Raw genomic sequence first — 25623 nt, forward strand, 5'->3', positions numbered from 1 at the left:
GGGGCCGGTGGTCTCACACCCCCTACAATCCCATGCAGGGTGGCTTTTGGTCCAGGGGTCCCGGGGCTCCACCCCGGTGTCCCCCCAAGACCCCCGTGTCCCCCCCTCATTCCCTCTGCTCCTCAGCAGGTCGCTGCGTGCTGCTGTTTCCCTGCAAGGACACGTGAATCACCTTGAGCCCACAGCCCTCCCCGAGTGATTTTATTGCCATCGGCACGAGGGGCGGCCCGGCGGAGCGAGCCGGGATCTGCGGGAACAGCCGCGATTGCAGAAATCCCTGAACTGCAGCATCAACGTTTTTTCCTGCCCAGAAGGTTCCCGCGCCCTCGCATGAGCTCATCCTGCACCGTCCCCTTTCCGCGCCTCCTGTAACCCAACCTCTCTCAGCCCCGCGCCGCAGAGCAGGAATGAGACACGACAGCGGAGCAGATTCTTGGCTCCCTGGGTCACTCTCTCTCCCCGCGCTGCCTCTCGGGAAGCTCCAAGTCATGCGACTCCTTCTCTTTTTTTTTTCCCCTTAAGGTGGGGAAACGAGTCGGGAAAGTTCCCCCGCTCTCCCCCCTCGCGCTGATCCGAATAGAGGCAGGTAGAGGCAGCGTCTCTGCCTCCAGCAGCACCACACCTGCCCTGGGAGCCGGGCGTTCCACAGGGAAAGGCCGGATCCTGGCACTGCGCAGGCTGGTGCCACCCAGCACAGCTGCTCTGAGACAGGGGAGCAACTCCTGGAGCTTTTTGGGGGGAGCTTGGCAATGCTCCTGCCAGAGCAGCAAAGATCCCCAGAGCCCGGGGCTGAGCTCCCCACTGCCACATCCCCGGGATGGCAGTGCCACGTAGCCCCGCACCGCTGGAAATCCTCCTCCCACAATCCCCAAAAGCTCTGGAAGCGGCAGCTGGCTGCTCCCAGCAGCCCGGAGCTGCCCCAGAAAGCTGAGCTCCCCCGGCATCGCTGCCGTGCCGGGAGCTGGACGTGACCTGCTTCCCAACGCAGCGGGATGGAGGATGGGAGAGAGCTGCAGGATCCGTGCCAGCCCCACGCCCCGAGAGCAGCAGGAGCCACCAAGAACTGACACCAGCCCTCCCCCAGCTGAGCCCCTTCCCCATGGCTCTAAAAGCCCAGAAAATGCTCCATTCCCTCCTGGCTGCTGCATGACCCCATCCCAGCTGGGGAGAGCGCAGGGTGGAGGGGGATTTAATCTTTAACAGCATCTCAGAGCCCCCCTCCCCTGCTGCCTCACACTGGCAGTCCCTCGCCCCAGCCCGGGGGGTTCTGGTGTGGGCCGGGGGCTGGCAGGGAGAGCTGTCATTGTTCAGCACCCGGGGGGTCCCTGCTGCGGCCCCCCGGCAGCGTCCCACGGGTGCCGGGGTGCTGAGCGCTGCCGTGGCCGTGGCAGCAGAGGGCAGCCACGCTACACGCACCGATCCTGCCCACGCGGCACCGCGCGTGTGCCCGCACAGCCCACGCGTGTGCCACGGCAGCGCTGCGCTCACTAGCAACCCCGTGTCACCCCGTGTCACCCCGTGCCCTGGGGTCCTGCCCGTGTCCGTCCCCACCCCAGTTTCTGGCTGCAAACGCGGCTGATGCTGGCGCCCAGCACCCCCTCAGCACCCCACAATCCCACCGCGGAGCATCAGGCTCTGCCCACGTCCACAGGGTTGAACACGTGTGGCCGCGGCAGACGTGGGCTCCCACGTGGACCCCCAAGTGCAGTGGCCGTGGGTGGCCTGGCAGAGGGTGCAGGGCACAGCAGGAGCTGCCTGGGGACAGGCACTGCCTGCCCGAGCCCCCCCAGCCTCACACAGAGCTGGTCACAGGGCTCCTACCGGGCTTTGCAGCCACCCGGCTGTGCTGGAGGTGCTGGGTGGTCCCAGGGCTTTCCTGGCGCATGGCCCAGTTCTGGCCCCCACCCCACACTCCCCTCGTACAGCAGACCCCCCCCACACACACACCCCCCAGACCTCCTGCAGCCCCCACAGGGGGGGTCCCACTGCCTGTGTGGTGCAGTCGCCAAACAGTGCTGGGTCCCCCAGCGCCCCACGTGGGACCATGCACACATGTGGACACACATGCACGGAACACACACACAGATACCTGCACCCCCATCCCAGCACCAGGTTCCTGCATCCCCATCCCAGCACGGGAGCTGCTGCTGGATGTGTGTGGGGTCACCCGCCTGCAGAGCCCCACATGTGTGTGACCATAACCAGGGTGTGACAGTGCTGACCAGACCCAGCACTGTGCAGGAAGGGTCAGAGGTGGTGGCACTGTGAGGCCCCCCTGTCCCCGAGCTGCCCCTGTCCCTAAGTGACCGTCTGTGACAGGGTGAATCCAATGCTGCCAGTGCCTCAGTTTCCCTCCTGGCACTGCTGCAGGAAGAACCAGACAGTTCCAAGGGCCCTGTCTGCCCCAGAGAGCTGCTCCGGAGTGGGGTCCCCGAGCTCCCACAGCCCTGCACATGCAGAGCACACATCAGTTCTTGCATGTGTGCACACCCAGACACGCGTTCACAAGTGTGCACACACACACACCTGGGAAATCCCACACACCTGGGAAGTCACATATGGACAATGTCACGCATGGATCCAGCCGGGCCCCCTCACCCCCGCCCCGTGGGCCTGGGCCCCTCGGCAGCCCCGCACCCGCTGCGCCCCATTGCAGCGTCGCCGTGGCAACGCTCCAGATTTATCAATGGAGACACTGCGGAAACGCTCTGGGGGAGGCGGGAGGGAGGGAGGGGTGTTCTGTGGGAGCTGGCGGGGGACAGACGGACAGACGGATGGCTGGGGGGGGCTGGGGTGCAGGACGGGCTGTCGCACTCGCAGAGTGATGCACACGCATGTGTGGGGGTGCACTGTGCACACACGGGTGTGAGGGGAGCTGCAAACGAGGGTGGCTGAGTACTCTGGCTCTTCCCCAAGGTTTTCCAGCTCCTTGGCAAAGCCCTGGGGGCTGGCGGGGGGGGGGGGTCTGTGCCCCGTGTGGGCGCAGGGAGAGGGTCCTGAGGTGAGGCAGCCATTCCCTGCCTGCGTTCCTGCCTGATCTGTCCTTGTGGCTGCTGACAGCAGCAAGGGACAGAGCCAGCAGCTCCCAGCTCCAAAAGAGGCCAGGGCCGATGCAGGAGGGGAGAACTCTGATCCCAGGGAAGTGGCCAACACGTACCAGGGGTTGTCAGGGCTGTGGGGTTCCCCTTTCCTGGGTAAGTGCTGCTGGTTTCACACGTGGGCTGTGACTCAGGCACCCGACTCTATTCCTGTCCTGTCCCTGACTCAGCGTGTGGCTCCAGGCAGGACACGCTCTTGCCAGCCCCACGGGGAAGAGGAAGCAGCTCAGGGATTCCCAGAGCAGCAATGTCCTCAGCCAGTGTGGGGTCCTCGTCCTGTCCCCCCTCAGCAAGGCAGGAGCACCCAGGGCACCTGCACTGACCCCCAGCCCTGCAGCCTTTGGCCTCACAGGCTCTCCCTCCCTGTATGAGGCACCTGGATGCCATGGGGGTGGACACAGCTGCCCACACCCTGCACACAGCAGGGACCTTCCCTGCAGCTCTTCCAGGAAGGGCTGGAGAGGAGGAGATGGGGATGGCATGGCAGGTTCACACCAGCTCAGCACTTTCACAGCTCTCACCAGCCCCGTCACACCCGGCTCATCACATGCCTGCTCACACCCACCCCCCGCGCCCGCCCCAGGCACCCGGCCAAACCCACAGCAGAAGGGGTGGAAAAAAATCCAGTAAGTGACTGACCGTTTTCCAGCCTCACCACAAAACATTCCTGACGTTCTGAGTGCGTGTGTGCACAAGGTCTCAGATCACACGGTGCTGGTGGTGGTGGCACAGCCCCATCGAGGACTGGGGACATGAGGGACCCTGTGCTGGGGCACAGCATCACTCACGGCCACACACTGGCTCTGCCCTGGCTGCAGCAGGGCCTGGGGGAAGCACTTTTGGTCTGAGAACAGATAGAACTGGCTCAGTGATGGCACCTCCAGGTCAGGGGCTGCAGGATCAGGACAAGCCAGACCTGGGCACTCAGCTGCCACCCCAGAGCTCACTCCCAGCCCAGTGGGCACATGGCCGAGCCACAGGGTGCCCGGGCAGGCCAGCCGTGCCATGAACCAGGCAGTTGCCTGCGGCTGGGTTTTACACCTGCCGGCTCAGGGAGAGGCCGCACAGCCCCAGCCCAGGTGAGCTTGGACCTTGGAAATCCCCAGCTGACAGAGCCAGGTGCCCGCCTGGCCCTGGCCACTGCAGCTCCTGCAGCGAGGCCAAAGGCAGGTGTTCGGAGATCCCCGAATCAGCAGTGCCCGTCAGCCCCTTCCCTGCATTCAGGACCCTGGGGTGTGTCCTGGTGACTGCAGGACAGGGGTGCCCTGTGCCCTGTGTGTGACACAGCAGCTCTGTGACTGTTCCCGTGGCTGTGAGCACTGTGGCAGATCAATGACTGGGGTGCACCAGCAGCTCCCTGGTGCTGGGGCGCGGAGGAAGCTGCCAGAGCAGCTTCACACGGACTCGCCTGTTTGTTTGTTTAACGCATGAGTCATTCCCCGATCATGGTGTCCCCGATCAAGGCGTCCCCATGTCCCCATGTCCCCATCCACACCTGCCTGTGCTGACTCACCGCTGGCCATGACCCCCTCATGGCCACCCATCAGCCCCCAGCCCCACCGAGGGGCATGCAGCCCCTCAGGAACATGTGGGGTTCGCTCAGGAAGGCAAACACCTGCATGCTCTGCAGGACCTGGGGTGAGAGCTGGCAGTTAAAGGGCTTTGGCCGAGGCAGCAGCTGCAGCAGCACCGTGCCGGGTCACGGGTAGTGACGTGGGGGCAGAAGGCCACAGGCAGCGTGGGCAGAGTGGGTCAGGGCAAGCTCAGCAGAGCCAGGGTGGCTGCACCAGTCATTGCGAAAGTGAATCTGGTGAGCAGGGCCTGGGAACGGGCGGGTGGGGAGGGGGCAGCTGCTGCACCTTGCTCTGACTCACAGAGGCTGCCTGTGCTGTGGCACCGCACCTTGGGTACTGCGTGGCACCTGGGCATTGCACAGTGCCACTGACCCCCAGTGCACCTGAGGCACTGCCTGGCACTGCTGGCTCCTGGCACAGCACTCTGGGCATCACACGGCACGACTGATCATCTCCCTCTGCAGCCACCTGTCCCTGCCCAGGTCCACAGTGCTGCCTGCGTGACACTGTGGCACCCCAGACCCTTGCCCAGCACTGGGCTAACAGCCAGAGCAGCTGCGGAGCCGGGTGCCAGCGCTGGCTGAGAGCCAGGGGCAGGTGGAGCTGCAGCCACAGCCCAGATCAGCGGCAAACCCAGGGCAGGTGGAGCAGCCTTAGCCCTCCACAGAGAGCAGTCCCCCGGGCTGGAGCTCGGCGCAGCGCCTGGCACCGCTGCCCGGGGGTGGCACAGCCGGAGCCGCCCGAGACACCCGGCAAACGTGCCCGGTTCGGAACCCCACGCCCAGCCGGGGCGGCAGTCGGGGCGTGCGCGGTGCCACCCCAAGCCTGAGGCATCATCGTCCTGCATGCCCGAAGGCACCGGTTCCCAGGGACCCTCCGTGGCCAAGGGACTCGTGCACCCAGCGCGGCTCCGAGCAGCCCCACGGGGACCAGCACCGGCACCCGCGTCCCGCCGGGCCGGCCGCAGGTCCCGCGGGCTCCACGTGGCCGCGATGGCCGGAGCGGCCGAGGGGTGGGGAGCGGCAGGAATCCAGCACTGAGTCACGGCTTCCTCTGCGAGCCCGTGAGTCATCCCGGCAGCGCCAGGCGCCCGAGTCCGGCGTGCGGAGCCCGCGACGCGCACACGGCTGCATGTGAGGGCAACCCCCGCGTGTAGGGGGGCCCCGCACACCCTCCCCGTCCGTGGGATCGGTGCGAACACACACACAGATGTGCCCGACACACGTGGGCACACACCCGGAGTCTTGAATACCCATGTCTTCTACATGCACGGATTCGGGAGAACACCTCTGTGCAAGGCAGCCGTGCGAGAATCCATGCTCGGCCCCACGCTGACCTACAGCACTGCTCTGTCACGTTTGTACATCTGGAGCCCACCTGTGCAGCTGGGGCTCACCTGTAGGGCTGCAGCAGTAGTTTCTCCTGCACATGAGGATGTGGCTCCTCACTCTCGATGCGCTGGAGAGGAAGACGACGACCTTGGGGAAACTGCCCAGCTGCAGATCCCTGCTGTGCCCTTGCTTCATGCCAGAGCTTTCTGCCACCACCCACGCAGAGCTCTGTGCAATAGGTGCCCACAACACCACATCTGTCCTCCCCACACAGCTGGACCTGGGGTGCACGGAAGGAGGGCTGCAGGGTCTGCACAACCCCCTACACACACACACACACAGCCGTGGGTGCAAACATGTGACCTGCACCCACCCTCACTGGGACACTGCAGCACTGGGACACCCCCACTTTGCCACCTAGCAGTTCGCACCCACAGCTCCCCGCTGGCACACGCTGCACCCCGCCCCTCTAGAGGGGGTCCCCACCGCATTGGGGGAGTGGGGAAAGTGCACTCTGCAGAGCCGGAGCTCAGTGCCACGACCACAGAGACGGGGGTGGGGTGAGAGCTGGGGGGTGGGGAGGGATGGTCAAGGTTATGCTACGCCAAGCCCGGCCCACGATGGAAACCGCCGAGGCCGGGCTCCTGCCCCAGCCCGGGGGAGCGAAGGGGGGGCCGCCCCCGCCGACGTGGCAGCCGCTGCCCGAACCTCGGCGGGGCTGAGCCGGCGGGAGACCCCCCTGCCTGCAGCCGTACGAGCGAGGGGACCCCCGGGCGCAGCCCCCCGGGCTCCTGTCGCCAGGAACCCCCCCTCACACACGGACACACACACAGAGCACACGGACCCCGGGGCGGTCCCCAGCTCCCCCAGCAATCCGGCTGGGAGCGGGGGGGGGGCGGTTGCCACGGTAACGGAGCTCCCCGCGCGCCGGGATGAATGGGCCGGGAGCGCGCGCGATCTATGAATGAACGAGCGGCGCCGGGAGTGCGGAAAGCCCGGGATGGATCAAGGAGCACGGAGCGGAGCCTGGGGCCCAGTCCCGCCTCCCGGCTGCGACTGCCGATCCCCGGGAAGTCCCCGCTTGCCCCGAGCCCCTCCGAGCTGCGACCTGAGCTGTGCCGGGAACCGGGGCCGGCATTCGACGGGTGCCCGGTGCCGTCCCGCTCCCTGCCTGAGGATCCGGGCCGGGTTTGCCGCCGCGGCGGGCAGGGGTCCGGTGGGCCGGGGAGAATACCTGGCCCGGATTCTGCGGGCGGAGCGGAACGGGGCAGGACCTGACTGTGCCCCGGCCCAGGACAGCCCCAGGCCTCGACGCCCCGGTTGCCGAGGGGCTCCAAAGCTGGACCCCACTTCATGCACCCCTGTCCTGGACACCCCCAGGACTGATCCCGGTCATGGGGGGGGGGGCTGTTGCTGGGACTACCGAGGGGGACCCCAGCCCCGGGCTGCCCTTCTGGGCTCTGGGGTCCCCAGGGCAGAGCGCGGAGGGTGCCTGGGGGAGCTTCGGCTCCTCTGGGCCCCCTCTCTGGGAACCGCAGGGCTCCCGCCCTGCCCAGTCCCCCCTGACCTCTCACCTCCGCCCCTGTAAGCGGTTCCCAGAAGGCAGGATGGGAGGGGGGGCAGGATGGAGGCGGGGGGGGGGCACCGCCTCATCTTCCCAGCAGGGTCTGGGTCAGCCCTGGGTGTCACCGTCCCCCAGGACAGCCCGTTCCCAGCACAAGCCAGGAGCGGGGAGGGGGTGGGGAGGGGGCATTCCTGGGCTGCCTGGGGTCTGAGTCACCCCCGGCCACCGCGGCCACGCGCACACGCAGAGACACGCCGCGGCCACACACGCAGCGTGTGCACGGAGCAGACCACGCGTGTGGCCGGGTACGGGCACACGCAGCGACATGAGTGTGCAGATCCACGCAGCGCTGCCGCCGCCGCCGTGCACCTGGGGGACGCGCGAGTGGGCATGTGTGGGAACACGCGGTGACATGTGTGGGAACACGCGGTGACACACGTAGAGCTTTGGACACGCAGAGACACAGCATCCACTCCCAGGGACCGTGTGTGCACAGAGCTGCACACACATGTGCACGCACATATGGATTTGGGGGCGGTGCAGGCACGTGCCCTTCTCATCCTCCCCCCGCACAACGCAGCCAAGGGCTGAGCATCCTCCAGCTGTGACCAGCGCACGTGGGGACCTTCCCCAGCACCCCGTTCCTGGGCGATGGAGGCCGGGGGGCTCGAGGAGGGGGATGGGAGCCGGTTGCGGGGGCGTGCGGCCGAGCGTCGCCGGGGCTGCGTCACGGCGCTGACGCACCGTCGCTACCTGTGGGTCCCGCTGCTATAAATAGCCCCGCGCACGCCCCATCTGCCGCTCGCACGGTGCATTTTGACGGGGGGGGGGGGACATCCCGCTCCGTGCCCTCCGTGCCACTGGGGCCCAGGGGCCAAGTGGCCCCATGCCAGCCCCGAAAATCTGAGCGGTGACCGGGGGGTAGCGCGGCGGTGGTGGCACTGTGCCACCTGGCACGGCCTGGGCTGGCAGGGCCAGCGTGGACGTCACGAGAGCTCCTCGAGGTCCTCGTAAACACGGTGACGCACCGGCGCTGCCCTCTGGCCCCGTGTCCCCACTAGCCCCGTGTTTGCCCTGGCCACACTGCCCGGGGCCATGGTGTGGGGTCGAGACCCCCACGGCACAGGCTGTGGGGTCGGGGTCACACAGGGGTGACCCCTCAACCATGCCAGGGTCACCGGGGCCATTTAAACGCCATCCTCTGTGGATGCCAATGCCGGGGGGAGGGGGATCTGAGCCGGTGCCCCCTCCCACAACAGCTTAGCTGAGAACTGAGCTTTTAGGGGGTTCCCCAAAAGGAGGGGAGAAGGGAGATTTGGGGTCTTTGTTGCTGCCAAGGGCAGGCAGCCAGGCTGGGACGCCTCGTGTGACCAGTACCGATTCCCAGAGCAACTCCTGCTGCTGCTCCGTCCCCTCTGCGACCTCGGTCCCGGCGGGTGGGGGTCGGGGGGGATGGGCTGGCGCCGCGCCCCCGGCCCCGCCGCCCCCGTGATGTCACCGGCCATGCACGCCGGGCTCCACTGGCTGCGGCTGCCGGCCAGGCTGGGGGAGCCGGGGAGGCCCCGGGGTTGGCGGGGACACGGGGGGAGCCTCTGCACCACGATGAGTCGGGGCCGGGCCGAGGGGATTGCTGTGCACACAACAGCCGCGCGTGTCCGGCTGCGTTCCACGCGTGTTGCGTGCACTGCACACACACTGCACACCCGCACAGCCCAGCCCAGGGGTGCTGCAGCCCCTCGCAGCAGCCGGGGTGTTTAGGGTTTTTGTTTGGAGACCCCCCAGCAGCCTGGGCACGCCGGGGCTGCCCCCGCAGCGGGGCTGTGCTGCACACATGTGCACATCAGCTGCGAGCTCCGCATGCACACGCGTGTGCAAGGGCCCGTGGACACGTGTGGGGCAGTGAGAAGCTGTGGGGAGCGCCGTGGGGCCGCGGTCGGCGGGCGGGGTGAGACATTCCTCACGGCGCTTGTTATTTTATCTGGTTCAAAGTCAGTTCCTGGAATGTTTTTAATTCCAGGATCCATCCCAGCGCCGGCAGCTCCCGGCCCCCCCCCGCGGCCGCCTCTGCACCCCACACCGGGACTGCCTGCCCACAGCCCGGCCCCACAGCAGCACCGGGGCCCGGCGTGGGGGCTCAGCCCTTTCAGGGGCGTCTGCACCCACAGTGACACTCAGAGTGCACCCATGGGTGCCCCAGCCTTGGCGGGTGCCTCACAGCCGGGTGGTGGGGGGACCGCCTGCAGCCCCACGCGGGGGCCTGGGCTCGCCCCCACCCGGGACCCCCGCTGCGGCAGACGCCGTGTTCCCAACTCGTGCCAGGGACACGCGGCAGCGCGTCGCCCACCCGGCGTCTGGCACCGCCGCGCCAGCCCCGTCTCTCGCCCGCAGCCAGCGCCGGGTGCAGCCGCAGGGATTCCAGGGGGCTGTGGGGCTTCATGATGTACCCCACACCATGAGGGAGCTGGGGGCAGCCGTGGGGGTCCCATGGGACGCGGGGTCTGCATACAAAGGACAGACACCTCGCTCGGCCGTGGGGTTCATGGGCACACACGGGGTTCACACGCGTGTCTGCAGGCTGGGGAGCGCGGGCAGGCGCTGCGGGGAGGCCGGGTGTGCTCGTGGGGTGCAGGGTGCAGCGGGTGGGTGTGCAAGGGCTGGGAGTGCAAGGACTGACGTGCAACCCCAAGCATGCCTGCGCCGGGGTGTGCCCAGCACCGCGGGGCCGCGGCGTGGCCGGCGCCGTGGGCGTGCGCGGGGCCCACGGGTGTGCCGGGAGCCCTGGGAGCCGCGGCAGCTGTGGGTGTTTCCTGGCGCACCCTCTGCGGCAAGGGCTGGGCAGAAGGACAAGGGGGGGGCACCCGGTCCAGCTGTCCCCACCCACAGGCCGTGGGTGCGTGGACACACCTGCCAGGTGACACCCATGCTGTCCCCACGGCAGGCACCACGCTGGTGCGGTGGATTGCTCCATACTGGGAGCACTGGGATGAGCACAGCCTGACTGCAGTGCTGGGTGCCGGGCAGGGCTGAGGGCAGTGGGGAGAGGAGCCAGGATGGGGGTGCAGGGGTGTGAACCACCCCAGATCTGGGCTGGGCAGTGAGAGGGGCTGTGCCCAGCCTCGCCCACCGCCAGCACCCCCGTTATCAGCAGCATCTGGGGGCCCTGGGCGCGGTGATGTCACCCTGTGGCGTGGCTCGATGCGGCGCCCCGTGTCCTGGCTTGTCTCCTGCCGTGCCACAGACACCTCCTGCGGGTGCCTGGTCCGTCCTGTGCCATGAAACCGTGCCATGGCTTCGGGGCCAGGCCTGTCCCGGCTCACACCCTGCAGCACCCACTGCTCCCCCAGGACCCCCCAAACTCTGAGCCGAGCCCATGGGGAGGCAGTAGCTGTTGGGACCCCCCAACGATGGAGTGGGAGGTCTCTAGGGGAGCACCCACAGCGGGACTGTTTGCGTGTTCTCTCCGTGCGCGGCTGCTGGCGCTCGTCCCTGCGTGCACACGCGTGTGCGTGTCCCCCCCGGCAGCGATTGCCTTACAAGGCCGCCGTGTTGCTCCTGCCGCAGCCGCTGGCTCTTCCCGTTGCCAAATTTGGCACGGGCCGGGGGTGTGGGGGGGGCCGGGGGCTGCAAGGGGGGAGCCCGAGGTCTGCTCTACCCGAAATGACGTCAAAGCGGGGCGCGGGGTGCCCGGTGCCGCACGAGTCACCGCAGGAACCTGAGCTGCTTCCGCTCCCGCCCGGCTTCCTCCGGAGCTCGGCTGCTCCTGGGGGGGGGGGGGGGGAGTTCAGGGTCCGGCCAGGCCCCCCCAGCCCCCCACTGGGCCCCCCGGGTATTCCCCATGGGAAGAGCCACTCATTTCCCGTGCTGCGTGTGAGGTGTTGAGTGCCCCGTGGAGCTCTGCATTGTTCTCTGTCCCCGACCCCGGGGTGTGGGGACAAGGTTAGGACATGGCAGAGGGGACACGGCAGAGGGGACGTGGGCAGCCGCTCCTGCCCCTTCCCCAAATAACAGCTCCACACCCCATCAGGATTCACCCCACCCCAGGTGTGCCTGGAGGTGACAGTGTCACAACACAGTTCCGGGGCTGTCCCAGCCCACAGTGTCCCCCCACAGCCACCGACACCCCGAGCCCCCCCGGCCTCCAGCTTCCTCCCAGGGATGGTGGGAGCTGCAGGAAGAGAGTTGCATGGGTGGGATGGTGCTGACACACGTCCCCAGGGCCAGCCCCACTCCATCACCTTCCCCAGGGCCAGTACAGGTGGGGAAACTGAGGCACGGCCGCATTTACAGCCACCAACCCCCCCCCCCCCCGCCCCGGCCCGCGGCCACCCCGCCGTGACGCAGGAGGGAGGGAGGGAGCTGGCAGGGAGCTGGCACTCAGGGCCAGCCCGGCTGGTGCAACCGGCCCAGCTCCTCCGGGAAGTGGCCAGTGGGATGAGACCGGGAGCACCCAGTCAGATGAGCACCCACGAGTTGAGGGTCTGGCACTCAGAGAGGGCTGGAAACACCTCAAGGAGAGCCCCGAGCTGTTCCCCTACTAGGTAGGATGGGGCAGCTCCATCACCCTCCTCCTTCTGGTACACACACGGGAGTGCTGAGCAGGTGTGTGCACAGGTAGATGGGGCACTTGTTGCTGTGCCATGTGCCCCTGACACTGATGGGGTGCCCAAGCATCCCCTGTCTCCCCACACCGACACCAGACACGATTGCATCCAGACTGCCCAAATTTATTTCAAAAATAAAAAATAAAATATTAAAGACCGAAAAAGCCTTGCTCTCCCCCCCGCCCCCCCTTTCCCCAAAACACACACAAAAAAAAAAAAAAAAGACTTTTACAGACAAAAAACACATCACGTGGGGGCTCTATTTGCACAGATCCTGACGGAAAAAAATCCAAGTCGGACAAGAAAAAGGATCCTACGGCCTATGAAGACTATGTCAGTATTGGCTCAGTCGGGTCATTAATGTCTATAAATACCGGCCCCGCAGCCGGGACCGAGTTTGGGGTTATTTATTCAGGTTTTTTTTTCTTTTTTTTTTCCTTTTTTTTTTTTTTTTTTAAGTTAAAAAAGAAAAAAAATCCAACCACCCAAGCGGCGGGTGGGAAGGAGTCCAGCGACTCGGAAGTTGGGCTCGGCCGCGGAGGGAAGGCGTCTTGGCTTCTCCCTCCCCCAAACAAAATTAACACCCCCCCCAAAAAACAAAGCCCCCCCACCCCCGTCCCCCCTCCCCAGGCTGCGGCGGTGGGGCCCAGGCACGCGTGTCCCCCCGGGGGGGCCCAGCCCCACAGCCGAGCAATGCTACATATAGAAGGGAAGGAAAACAAACGGCCCCCAAATCGGGGGGGCTCCAGCACCTCCGAGAGAGACTTCATCTCCTCCTGCCTGCACCGGGGGGGGTGGCACAAGGTGGGGCTGGTGCCCACCCGGCTGTGCCCCTCTTCACAGCAAAGCAGCAGCTTCAAAACGCCCCAGGACCCCCCCCAGGTGCCAGGACCCCCAAGCTGGGGAGGCTGCAGGGAGGGGGCGGCTCCTGCTGCTCCCCCCCCATCGCCCCAAACCCAACCGAGCAGAGTGGTGGGGGCTCTCCCCCTGCCACGCAGGTCGGCCCAAGAGGCGTCTGGTCACAGGAGACAGCAAATCTCGAGGAGCCCCTGCCCGTGACACCAGCACTGCCTCCCCACGGCGGGGGCGGCGAGCGGGACCCCCCGGCACAGTCCCCCGGGGCCCCGGCTCTCTATGCTACGACAAACTCGGATTTCATCTCGGCCTTGACCTCCGGCTTCCAGACCGAGTCCTCGAAGTCCAGGTCCAGGCTGCCCTCGCTGGAGACGCTGCTGTTGCTGTTGGTGCGCCCGGCCTTGCGGTTGGGCACCCAGTGGTACGGAGCCCTGGCGTCCCTCCGCGCCTTCCGCCGCAGCCGCTTCTGCTGCAGCAGCAGCTGCAGCCGCTCCACCTTGCAGCGCGTCGCCCGGTTCTCTGTCTGCCGCAGCCGGTCCCCTGCGAGGGGGAGAAAGGGGAAAAGGGGTCACGGGGGGCAATGCCATGGGGCGACATGCCAGCCCTGCTATGTTGATATCCCTATAACGGGTACAGTGTTCTCTGTAATGGAGGATGGGTCAAAGTGGGGTTCCCTGATCCATGGCTGGGGGGACACGGCCCACCAGGTAGCCCCCAATGGGCTACGCCTATAGCATTTCCTCCAAAAGGAAAAGGGCACAATGGTTATGGGAGGGTTGCCTGACCCACATCCTGAGTGGTCATGGAGTCCCCCATGGCACAGTCCCTTTGATATCCTAAAAATAGGGTGGCTAGTACAGCAAGAGGCTGATCCTCAGTGGCCTACAGCCCCTTTTAGGGGTGCAGGGTCCCCACCACAACACCCCCTCTATCCCCATGGATGGATAGGGAGGGGTCCTGGCCCAGAGCAGAGCTGGGGATGGTCCTGGAAGACCTGGCCACACCAGCAGGGGCTGGAGCCGGCAGGGAGCCATCCCCTGTGGGGAGCTGGACCACCCCTGCCTAGGAGAGAAGGAAGAGCAAGCCCTGAGGGGGCTGAGCAAGCACTGGTGGTTTCACTTCTTTCCTCTAAGCAAATCACAGGGGGTCCAAGTGTGGGTGCCTGCGACACCTTCCGGCCCCGGGGCTCACAGCTGTGCACCCAAAAATGCCAGGGGAGCCATTTCTATACTTTGGCCAGGTCCCCAAGCCAGGTCCATTTCATCCCCAGTGTGGGGAGATGGGTTTGGAAAGGGGGAGCCAGAGACTGGGTGACCCCAAAACCTCTGCCTACACAGCAGGGAGAGGCCCTGAGCTCCCAGGGCAACACGGACACTGCAGCCACCTGCCACTCCCCCGCACCCCCACCCACACAGGGACACTTTGTCCCCACAGGATTTGGCAGAGATGGCAATGCAGGGTGCGTGGGGTGACCTCCCTAAGTCCCCAAGGGGGCTGATTATCCCCAAACACACGACCCCCCCCCTGAATGACACCTGTCAATCATCCAAGTTCTCAGTCCCTCTCTGCTCATCCCATGGACCAGGGACCCCCAAGAGGAACCAACTTCAAACTCCAACCCCTCTCCACTCAGGGGCAGCTGGACTCACCACTGGGCTTGCACATCCGGATCTGGCTTTGGCACTGGACGACGGGGTGCAGGGAGGGGGCGGCGGCCGCGGGCAGCGGCTCTGAGGTAGTTTTGGTGGCGAGGTCCGGAGAGGCAGGCGGCGAGGAGGAGGAGGAAGAGGAAGAGGAGGAGGAGGAGAACTGTGTCTGACAGCGGAGCTGTGTCAGGGACTGGGGCATGCCCTGGTAGTGTCTCGTGGCGCTGAGGAGGTCGTTGAGGATCTGCAGGATGGTGCCGATGTCCCGCCGCGGCCGCCCGCTGCTGTCCTGGCAGTTGGGGTGCAAAGTGCCTGGAGAGGGGGGAAAAGAGGCGGGTGTGAGACAAGCAGCCCCTCCCAGATCCACAGCCCCATTGCCCCCAACATCCCCCCCCCAGAGCCCCCTGGAAACTGAGCAGCACGTACCGGAGAAGGTCCCTGAGAAGACCCCAGGCGCGTGGTTGACGAAGCTCTCGATGACCGCCCCGGGCTTGCGGGATCGGGCCGAGGGGGCCGGACTGCTGCCCGGGGAGCTGCTGCTGCGGGAACCACAGTCCACCTGGGAGGGGAGAAACACGGCATCAGCCTCGGGGGAGGGGGCTGGTGGGGCACACAACTCTGCTCCTGACCTTCTGCCACCTTGCAAAGAGCCAGACAAGAGCCCAGACAGGGAGCAGGGGCAGCAGGCACCAATTGCAGTTCTCCTGGAACCACCCTGGGGGTCCCAACAGCCTCCCTGCCGGGCTGTGCTGTGCGAGGGGGAAAGGGAAGCAACAGCAGCAGCTCCTGCCCATCCATGGGGACAGGCAGGGTGTGAGGACAGGCAGGGTAAGAGCCTAGGTTACACCCTGTCCTTGAGCCCCTCCCTGGGACCTGGGGACATTCTGGAGACCAGACTGGGGACAACCCATTTCCACAAATGAGGAAACCGAGGGAGGGTCAGGCATAACAACAGCCGAGCTGGGAAAGTCACAGCTTCACCCCCCCTTTCCCAAAGGCTCCAGGACACTCCCAGACTCACCTCTGAGCAGGAGGAGACCACGCTGCTGTTCACCGTCTGCGTGCTGGCCCCGTGCGACCGGAACATGCCGGCGGTGACGGGAGCGGCGTGAGGGGCGTTACAGTACATGGGGGGGGCCGGCGTGGCGGGCGTGGGGCTGGGGGCCGGGCTCTGCTGGCACGTGGGGACCACAGGGATGCGGGTGAAGCCTGAGCCGCTGGCACCGTGCAGTGTCCGGCAGTGGGGGCTGGCGCTGGCCCCCGCCTCGCCGCGGCTGGCGATGAGGTGCCGGTGCTGGAGCTGTCCAGTGCTCTGCTGAGCTGCCAGCTGCAGCTGCACGAACATCATGTGGTCACCCACACGCAGGGCCAGGGTCAGAGGGGACCGGCCCGACAAGAAGTCATTGACCTGGGGAGAGAGAGAGAGAAAGGACCCTCATCAGCCATGGCACAAGCAGCAGGGCTGTGCTTGCCCCCCTGGCGCTGAGCAGGGGATGGTGGTTGCCCCTACAGGTTTCCCTCAGCCATAGGGATGGGTCACTGGGGCAGAGAAGGGGTGACCCCTTCCCACAGCCCTTCCCAGGCCCTCACCCATGCCAGGCTGGCAGAAGAGCCCAGCTGCCGTCCCCACGCGACCCCAGCCTGGTGCCAGCTCCATCAGCTGACGGTGCCGGGGGGTATTTTTCTTCCTTCTGCCCTTCCTGCCCTTTATTCTCCACCACTGAGTAGCCGTGCCTGTCTGGCCACCCTCCCCAGCGCTGATCCCGGCGGGCAGGGACGGGCAGGGGCCGCAGCTGGGACTGCCCAGAGCCGCACGCCTGGCCAAGGGCCAGTGCTGCTGCTCTGGCCAGCGGGAGGGGCATTCTCCCTCCCCAGCTCCAGGGGGTGCCCCTGCTGGCACAGGGAGAAGAGGAGGGGGCAGGTGAGGACATGCCAGGTCCCTGCGTGCCCACCACGGTGACTCAGGCAGTGCAGCCCACTTGCCCTCCTCCCCCCACTCCAAGGCAGCTGGGGGTGGGGGCCAGGCCCTGCCCAGCCCGGAGGCTCCAGCTCCGGCAGGTGATGGAGCAGCTGCAGATGGAGACAAGAGCCAGGGCCTGACCCTCCCCGGGCTGCAGCTGTGGCGGGCCCCCAATGCCCAACACCTGCCACCCCCCAGCTCACACCCCTCAGCCTCCCCTCGGTCGCATAAATCACTTAGCAGCTGTGCCAGGGAACAGGCGAGCCCCCCAAGCGCTGCCCCACATTGTAGGGGGGGCTGGGACAGCCGTGAGCCCCCCCCTCACCCTCATATGTGCTGCAGGGGGGCTGTGCCTCTCACCTCTGCCAGGTGATGGCAGGGGATGATGCCCTCCCCTTTCCACCCTACATCCACCCTCACTATTCCAGGGCACGGCTTTCCCATCCTATCACGTGCAACTCCTGATATCACCCCCCCCTACACCTAATGGCACCTTTGGGGTGCAGCCATCGAGGGGTCCCCAGAGGGCCCAGCACTCCCCTGTCCCCAGCACTGCAGAGTAGGGCCCCCCCGGGCCCCCCCAGCCCCGGCCCCGCTCCCCCACGCCCCGCTGCCGCGGAGGCCGGTTCTGAGAAGCCGTGGGAAAAGCAGCTTTAAAAATACCAGCAGCAAAGCCCCGAGCGTGTCAGGCGGAGGCTGCAGAGGAAGGGGTGGGCGGGAAGGAGACGCTGCAGCTCTGGACACGGAGGTTACGGGGCAAGGGGGCGGGAGAGGACGGCGGGCGTGCACACGGGCACACGTGTGCACACGCGTGTGTGTGCACAGAGCACCTGGCTGTGGGAAAGCGACACCCCAGCCCCCGTCCTGCCTCAGCTTCCCTTCCCATAGCAGCCTGGATGGCCTCATGCCAGGCTGGCAGCCCCATCCACACTGCTTGGCACCATCCCAGCTCTGGCCACCTACAGCCCCTTGTATGGAGCCCCCCACGGCTGCTGGGCAACCCCAGCCCTCCTGCTGCTCTCTGAGGCACTGTAGGAGGTGCATTTCACACAGAGACCCCATTGCCAGGTCCAGGCACCATTCACCAAAGCACGGGAAGGGGATCCAGCTGGGTCCTGCTCCCAGTGGGTTCCTGAGAAGGCTCTTTCACAGCCTCATCCCAGCCCCTGCCACCCTCCTCCAGGCCCGGCTCTGCACCCAGGTGTGCCCGGGGGAGCCCCGCGCACCTCCCCGGGGCCTCCTGACGTCAACCGGCCCCGCGGCCGCCTCCCGCTCCCTCTGACTCACCCCTGCCCTGCCTGACCCCTCTCCAGCGCTGGGAGAAACTAGAGCACCCCAACCCGGCCAGGCCAGCGCTGCCGACACTTCCCAGCAGCACCAAGAACCAACTCCCCCCCCACCCCGCCCCGTTCATCCCCGGCACGGGGGTCCCACGGCCCCCCGCAGCACCCCCGGGGCTGGGCCGTGGCACGGAGCCGGCCCGGTCCCCGCGGCGCCCCAGCCCCGGGGCTCGCAGCACCCGCCCCCACGCCGCTGCCAACCTCCCCCCCCCGGCGAAACCAGCCCGCTCCAATGCAAACACGTCCCACCCAGCCGCCCGCTCGGCCGCCCACGCCGGGAGGACCCCGTCCCTCCCAGCCGGTTCCACCGCGGGGGCCGGGACAGCCTCGCCGAGGGGGATGGGGCCACTGAGCCCCCTAAAGTCCCCGCACATAGGGGTCCCCTGGGACCCTGCCAAGGCCTGAGGGGCTCAGCTGCACTGTACCGGGCTCAGGGCCCGCAGGGATGGGGCAAGTGTCTCCCAGCTGCTTCTCAGAAACGCCGATGACTCAGAGAACGCCGCATTCCCGCCTCGCTCCGACGCCTGGCCCCGCGTCACCCCGGCCCCCAGCCCCAGACACCCCCGGGCCCTCAACTCTGGGCTAGCAGAGAGCAGGAGCTGCCCCCAACGAGCCCCTGGCCCGGATGGGGAGAGCAGCACCCCCAAACAGGCACCAGGAAACCATCCTGGGAGATCCAGATGGCCAAAAAGGCAAGGCCAGGACAAGGATGAGGAGGGGGAGCAGGAAATGCCCCCCGAAGCCCCTGCGGGGTCTCCAGCTGGGCACAGCTGGGCCCCCCCATCCAGCCACCTGCATCAATGCCCGGGGTTTGCCTGTGCCAAGGCAGACAGAGGGACAGAGCCCCCCGGCCACATTTCTGCAGCCCTGGAAGAGCAGGATGTGTCATCCCCCTCCTCAGCACTCCTGGGCAGAGGGACTGGGGGAAGGAAGAGCCGAGGCAGTGGGATCGCACGCCTGCCATCCCTGGAAAGCGGGGGCAGCCATGTGGGGAGGAAGGAAGTGCAGGAGCATTTCCAGGAAGCCCCCGTGCCCGGCAGCCGCTTCCCCAAAGGCTGGGGAGGGGATGGCAGCGCCCCGGCCCCCCCGCCGCCCCCAGAGGAAGCGGCTCAGCTCTCCCCGTGCTCCGGAGGCTGCGTGACGCAGGCAGAGCCCAGCAAAGCATGAATGGGAGGAGTGGTTTCCTGCCCCCCCGCCGCCCCCCAGGTGCTGGCGGTTCCTCCTGCTCAGCCCTGGCTTCCTGAATCACCAACCGGAGGAACCTGCGGTGGGCAGGGAGGTGCGGAGCCGCTTCCCGCAGCCAGTGCCAGACCGTAGCCCACCCACCCTCCTCCGCCCGCTGTGCTTGGTCTGGGGGAGGCACAGCTCTGTGCAGGGGGGTACCCTGAGCTCCACCGGCTCCTGGCTCCCCAGTCCACCTCACCTCGCTGCCCACACCAGAGCAGAGCTGTGCAGCCTCATCAGAAATATCTGCAGCCCTGAAGCCAGGGCGTGCATTGTGACCCCCCTAGGCCAGGCTGCCAGAACCAGCCCCCTCCCACAGCTCTGCATCGCAGCTGGGATGGGCAGCACCTTGCAACCCCTCCATGGGACACCAGCAGCCTCTGGCACTGGGGATCCACAGGGGCTCCAGTCCAAGCTCACTCCTCCAGCCCCCATAGGGTTAAACCAGCTCCCAAAAGTCAAGGTCACCAAGGGCACTGCGGGTCAGTCCCTGCGGGCCTGGCCCTTGCCACATCGCCACAGGGAGGGGCACAGCAGTGCCCCACCAGCCCCTTCTCTGAGCCCTGGCACCGCAAGGGGCTCAGCCCCTTCCCAGAATTCAGCAAGGCAGGTTACAAAAACCCTCAAAAACCCAACCCTTAAAAAAACCGAAGCTGCAGCATCGGCCAGAAAAAGGAAGGAAAGAGTTTCACAGCAGTAACAGAGACGGAAAACAAAGGAGCGGGGCCTGCACGGCTGGGGGTAAATTCCACCTTCACGGCAGGAGCCGGCGGCTGCGTGCGCACCCACGGCTCACCCACGGCTCTCCCACCCTGGGAACGCTTCCTCCCCGCAGCTGAGAACCCCCCCAGCACTGAGGACCCCCCGCCCGCCCACTTCCACCCCTCCAAAACTCCACAGCGATTCAACCACGGCCTCGCCAACGCCGCCCACTTGGCCCTTTCCGCACCCATTCCTTGGCACCCAGCACAAGGCCACCGAGCAAGGGACAAGGAGAGGGTCAGAACACCCCAGCACGGCCAATCTGCACCCGCCAAGGACGGCTCCAAGGAAAGGGGGAAGAACCCTTCGGGCGCTGGGGGGGAAGCCAGACTCTGCAGCCCCACCACGTCTGCCAGCCTCCTTAACATCCATCACAGCTGTGGGGCACATGGGCAGCCCTATCCCTGCACCCCAGGGTGGCCAGATGGGAGGGGGGCTGCAGCCCCATATCCCCCGGGCAGGGCTCTGAGCCGCCCAGCTCTGCCACCGACCTGCGGCGTGACCTTGAGTGAGTCACTTCACCTCCCCGGCTCCCGGCTTGTTTGGGCTGCGAGGCTGCGGCGTGGGACCTCCCTGAGCCCGGCGCTGCACAGGGTGACGGTGCCCGCCCCGGGCACCACCCTCAGCGCTCCCAGCCCTGCTGAAGGTGAAACCTCAGCGAGGCACCAACGCCAAAGCTTTTGGGAGGGGAAGCAAAGCCAGGCCGCAGCTGTCCTTCCTCTCCCCTCCCACCCTCCGCCTTTGTCTTCATCCTGCCCCGGCATCCAGCCCCTCACCTGAGTTTCAGTTAAGCTTTCCAGAGCTTGCATCACCGACTGTTCTGGCCTGGACGCCTGGGACTGGAAAAAAAAGGAGGAGGGGGGGGGATTAACGTTACAAATGCAGCGAAGGAGGGGGCGTCCGCAGCAGGAGGGAGGGATGACATGTCACTTCCACTATTTCTACACAAGCCCTGAGAAAGGAGTGAAATACTAAACCTGCTGCCGTGCCCAACCCAGCACTGCCTCCTCAGCCAAAGCTGGGGCAGCAGAGCCGCAGGGCTGCCAGCACATCACATCCTCATCCTCATCTTTGCCCGGGGCTTTAATAATAGACAGGGACGAGTGGGTGGGATGGAGAGAGCAGCAGGAAAAGGCCACTCACCATCAAGCCGGCCTCCACGGTGGGCACCAGTGTCAGCTTGCTGCCTTCCACGACCCCCAGGTCCTGCAGTTTGCCAGAGCTGAGGCGGCTGTGGGAGGAGACGCCAAAAGCAGGGTCAGTGCAGGTCGGGCAGCCCCCTCAGAGGGCACACACGAGACGGGGACACCAGCTGCATATCTGGCTGCTCCCAGGGGACTAACACCCCCAAGCACCCCTACCTCAAGAAATTCCCAGCCTGCACAGGCAGGAGGGAACCCTGGCACCCCACTGCTCAGCTGCCCCCCAGGGGAGCTCACGGTGTGGGGCAGTGCTCATGGGGGCCAGAGAAGAGCTTGGTGCGGGGGAGTGGGAGCACGGGGTGCATGGCACAGAAACCTGGCCACTGGGGGGGCGGTCAGAGAGAAGTTGGGACCAGTGTAGGTGGGGGAGGCAGCACTGGGAACGTGCTCCCTTCAACCCCTCGGGTGCCGGCAGATGGATGTGGTGTCCCCGTGTGTCCCCCCCCTTCCTCTCTGATCCGGGAAAGACTCTCCAAGTTACTCCTGGCCCGGCCCCGCTCCACGCGGGGGGTGCGCAGCCCCTCGGCTCGGGCCCCCGGCAGACAAAGGCCCCCCCGCCGCCCCCGGCGCTGGGGGCTCAGGGGGGGCCGGGCCGCGCCGCCGCCGGGGCTGAGCCCAGAACAAAGGGCCGGGGCAAGGCCGGGCCCCGCCGCCCACAAAGGAGCCCCGGCAGGGCCGGGCGAGGGGGCGGCGGCCGCGCTCCCGGCCCGGCTCGGCGCCCCCCTCCCTCCCTCTCTCCGCCCCGGAGCACCCCCTCCCTCCTTCCCTCCCTCCGGCCCGGCCCCCGCTCGCCCCCGCCGCGGCCCCCCGGGCTGCCCCCCCCCCCCCCCGCCCCGCACAGGAATGGGGCCGGGAAGGGGGAGGGGGCGGGAGCCTTTGTGCGGTGCCGAGCCCGGTGCGAGGGGGCCGCCCCCGCGCCCAGCCCCGCTGTCGGGGGCTGGGGACCCCGGGCCTCCCGAGCCGCGCCGAGCCCCCCCGTACTGAGCCGTGCCGTACCTCTCTTTGTGCAGCAGCGCCAGACGCTCCTTGGGCACCTTGAGGCGCTGGGACAGCCGCCGCTTCAGCCCCTCCACTGTCTCCTCGGCGGGCACCGAGAGCTCATAGCGGGTGCCGGTGGTGGTGTGGATGTAGAGGTTCATGGGGGGTTCGGGTGGCCCCACCTCGCAGGCGGGAGCCCCGCGGCTGCAGCTCCTGGCGCCGGGCTGCGGGTCCATCCGCCGACCTGCGGGGGCAGCGGTGGTCGGTGTCGGGGGGCGACGGCGGGACGCGGCGGGGGAGGGCGGCAGGAGCGGACAAAGGAGGGAGCGCGGCCCGCTCCGCCACACGCCCGGTGGGACCCACGGGAGCTCCGGTTGCGCGGCGAGGCCTCGGGCGGGGGCCGGGAGGAGGCGGGGGGCGGCTAGGAGTAGGGTCCCCAAGCAGGGCTGCACCGGCCGTGCCTTCTGCGGCCCGGGCGGAGAAAATAAAATATATATATATAAAAATAAAAAATACAAAATCTCCCGTTCTCGCCCCGCTCCGGTGGCTGGCTGCCGCGGGAACGGAGGGGGGGGCGGTGGAAGCGGTGCTGCCTGCCCCTGCCTGCCGCCTCCTTTCTTTCTCCTCGCCGCCGCTCTGTGCTCTCGGTGCGGGGTGTCTGGGGGCGGGGTGAGGCCCGAGGCCGCGGCGAGGGGCGGGGAGGCCGCCTCGCTCCCCCTTCTCTGGGGCCGGACCCGCCGAACCGGCCGCCGCTCGCGCTGCCGTGGGAGCACCGGGGGGGGGAGGGAAGTTACAATGTAGCAACGTCCCGCGGGCGGGGCCTCGCCCTCATTCACTCCGGCTCCTCCGGCGGCCGCGGCCAATGGGAGCGCGCCGAGCGCCCAGACATCCGCGGCGCCGGCCAATGGGAGGCGGGCGCACCTTCCCCACGTGGCCCGGTGGGCGGGGCGGTCCGGCCGGATTCCTCCCGCCCACGCGGCCGCGCGGCCCCGCCCCCGGCCCCGCCCCCCGCGCGCCCTCGCGCCGCGCCTGGAGCCATTCATAATCCCGGCGCACAACAAAGGGGCGCGGGGGGTTCGGGGGTCCGGCCGGGCTCCGGTAGCGCTGGGTACCCGCCGGGCCGCCCCGAACCGGGCAGCCGATGGCGTTGGCGTGCGAGGCTCGGGTGCCGCGGTGGGGTGAACGCGGGACATGGGCAGGCGCCGGCCCGGAGCGCCGCGGCGGGGGCGGTGAGCGGCCCCCGCACCGGAGGAGGCCGCGGCGGGAGGTGACTGCCCGCGGGGCCGGGCGGGAGCTGGAGCCTCCGGAGCCGAGTGACGCCGGGGCACAGAGGCGGAAAGGGCGGGGGGGACACGTACAGTCACCCGCGGCCGGTCACACCCGCCCGGTCACACGCACCCGCCCGGTCACCCTCCCGGTGACGCCGTTACAGCTACGGGGAACTGTCCCGATGAGGGGTTGAGCCCTTTTACACTCCAGCACGCTCTTGCCCCCCCTCCCCAGTCCCGCAGCTGAAACCTCCACCCCAGCCCCGCCTGCCGCCGCCCGGGGGGTGGAACGGACACCCCGCAGCCCCGGGGCCCCGTCCCGGCACCCGCACCGGGGGGGGGCTATGAGTCAGCAAAGCGCGGGCGCCCTCTACCGGCCCCGCTGCGCCTCCTGCGCCCGGGGGGGCCGCGGGGGCCGCACCGGCGGCGCGCCGGGGAGCCCTTACCGAGACACCGGGGAGCCCTTACCGAGCGACCGACCGGCCCGGCCGCGGTGCGCCCCGGAGCCGCTGCTCGCCCAGCGGACTGGAGGACCCCTGCCCGGGAAGCCCCCCCCTCCAGAACGCTGGGTCTTGGGAGCGAGGAGCCGCTCCCCGGGACACGGCGGGAGCCGAGCGGGCACACCGGGGTCCCGACAGCTGGAGCGAGGGGAACCGATCCCGCTCCCGTTCCCCGGAGGCAGGCAAAGCTCCAGGTGACCGAGGACACGGAGGGTCTCTGAGGGCAATCAGAGCTCCCGAACAACCGAAGAGGGGCTCTGCCGTGCGTCCCCCGGGAGCCCCGGGAAAGCGGGGCCACCCCTCCCGCTCCGGGAAAAGCAACCGAGAGAGCGCGGTCCCCGTCCGCGGATCCCCCCCGCAGCCCGACCCGGGCCCCCTCCAGCCCGGCGCGGCTCTACTCACCGAGCACGGCCCCGCGGATCCCGGCGCGGCGGGAGCTCAGCTACCTCCGGTGGCAGGAAGAGGGAGAGGGACCCCAGAAACGTCCCGAGGGGAGGTGGTGGTCGGTGCAGTGTCACCTCCTGACTGCTGCAGCCGGTCCGAGCGCAGCCCTGACGCGGAGCTGCCGGGGAGGTGCCCCAAGTTTTATCCCGCACCGCCCGGGGTGGAGCCTGCCGGGGGCAGGGACCGGGCAGGGACCGGTCTGGCCCCGGCAACGGCCCCAGCAACGGCCACGGCCCCTGGCCCGGCGGTACCCGCACCTGCTCCCGCGGGGGGTCTCGGTCCTTGCCCCCGGGTCTCAGTCCTGTACGAGGGGTCCCAGCCCTTAACCCCTCGTTTCGGATCCCGCTTCCGGGATCCCGACTCGCCGTCCTCTGATCTCGGTATCAGCCCACCGGGGGCGTCTCAGTCTCTGCCGGGGTCCCAGCTCTGCCGCCGCTCCAGACAGGGCAGGGGCGACCTGCCCTCCACGGACCGTGGGGAGGGGACAGACCGGACACCTCTCCCCCTCCGCGTGCCCCGTTACCGGGGTCAAAGTCAGTCCGTGGGCAGGGAACGGATGGGCTGAGCTCTCCTTGGGAGCCAAGCGTCAAAGCTGCTGCTGCTGCTGCCTGTGGAGACTCAGTGATGTCTAATACCGAGACTCTCTGATGTCTAATAACAAGGTTGGACCATTCCTCCCCCAGGGATTCCCTCCGCCCAACCACGCACTTCCCAGCAAGGACACAGACTTAGGTCTTTAGAGCAAGGGAGAAAGGGGCTGCTGGGCACCAGTTCCGGGGCACGATGCCCCCGGGTGCCACCGGGCAGAAGCTGCTTCCTCCCGGGCCAGCGGCCGCCCCGTGCACAGGGAGGGTGCTGGGGAGATGCTCGTGACCTCGGGCTGCCTCGCCGGGTCTCTCCCTCGCAGACAATGCCCTGGCACACCGAGACACAAAGCAGCTGGAGGGGGGATCTGGCGGCCAGTCTGCAATGAGGAGACCCGACCCGTGAGGCAGCAGCGCCGGGGCCTGGCAGGAGCCAAGGGGGGGGCCTCTCTGAATCCCCAAAATGCTGCTGCTGTGTCTCTCCCTCCCCTGGGGTGGGTGCAGATGGCTGGGTGGGAGCGAGTCCACTCGTGCAAGGCAGAGAGCCGGGCTGGGAGGAAGCCTTTGTCGCTCTGCCCACGGCCCCCCGCCCGCCCCAGCCCCCTCCAAGCTCTCGGGGGGAGATGAGCTCAGGCGGCTCCGACTCCGGCTCCTGCCATTGTTGTCCCTGGGAGAGGGGCCGGGGCAGGGAT

At 67.7% G+C, this 25623-nt stretch overlaps 1 protein-coding gene across 1 annotated transcript; it reads right to left on the reverse strand.

Moving 5' to 3' along the window:
* Nucleotides 1-12795: 12795 nt before the first annotated feature.
* MIDN (midnolin) lies at nucleotides 12796-24482 on the reverse strand. Its single transcript, XM_014882923.2, has 8 exons — nucleotides 24306-24482; nucleotides 22154-22379; nucleotides 21099-21186; nucleotides 20732-20794; nucleotides 15691-16077; nucleotides 15096-15228; nucleotides 14673-14981; nucleotides 12796-13563 (listed from the first exon to the last, which is right to left on the reverse strand). The coding sequence occupies exons 2-8, from the start codon at nucleotides 22369-22371 to the stop codon at nucleotides 13301-13303; spliced, it is 1461 nt and encodes a 486-aa protein (XP_014738409.1). The 5' UTR covers nucleotides 22372-22379; nucleotides 24306-24482; the 3' UTR covers nucleotides 12796-13300.
* Between the last annotated feature and the right edge of the window lie 1141 nt (nucleotides 24483-25623).

The sequence above is a fragment of the Sturnus vulgaris genome, chromosome 26, assembly GCF_052056855.1.
Source record: "Sturnus vulgaris isolate bStuVul1 chromosome 26, bStuVul1.hap1, whole genome shotgun sequence".
In the NCBI taxonomy this organism is placed as follows: Eukaryota; Metazoa; Chordata; class Aves; order Passeriformes; family Sturnidae; genus Sturnus; species Sturnus vulgaris.

Excerpts from the sequence above, each read along its gene's own strand:
- MIDN (XM_014882923.2), bottom strand. The coding sequence starts at position 22,371 with ATGGACCCGCAGCCCGGCGCCAGGAGCTGCAGCCGCGGGGCTCCCGCC. Across the intron at positions 20,795-21,098 it reads CCGTGGAGGCCGGCTTGATG|TCCCAGGCGTCCAGGCCAGA; the intron begins GTGAGTGGCCTT and ends TTTTTTTTCCAG. Across the intron at positions 15,229-15,690 it reads TGGTCTCCTCCTGCTCAGAG|GTGGACTGTGGTTCCCGCAG; the intron begins GTGAGTCTGGGA and ends CTCCCCTCCCAG.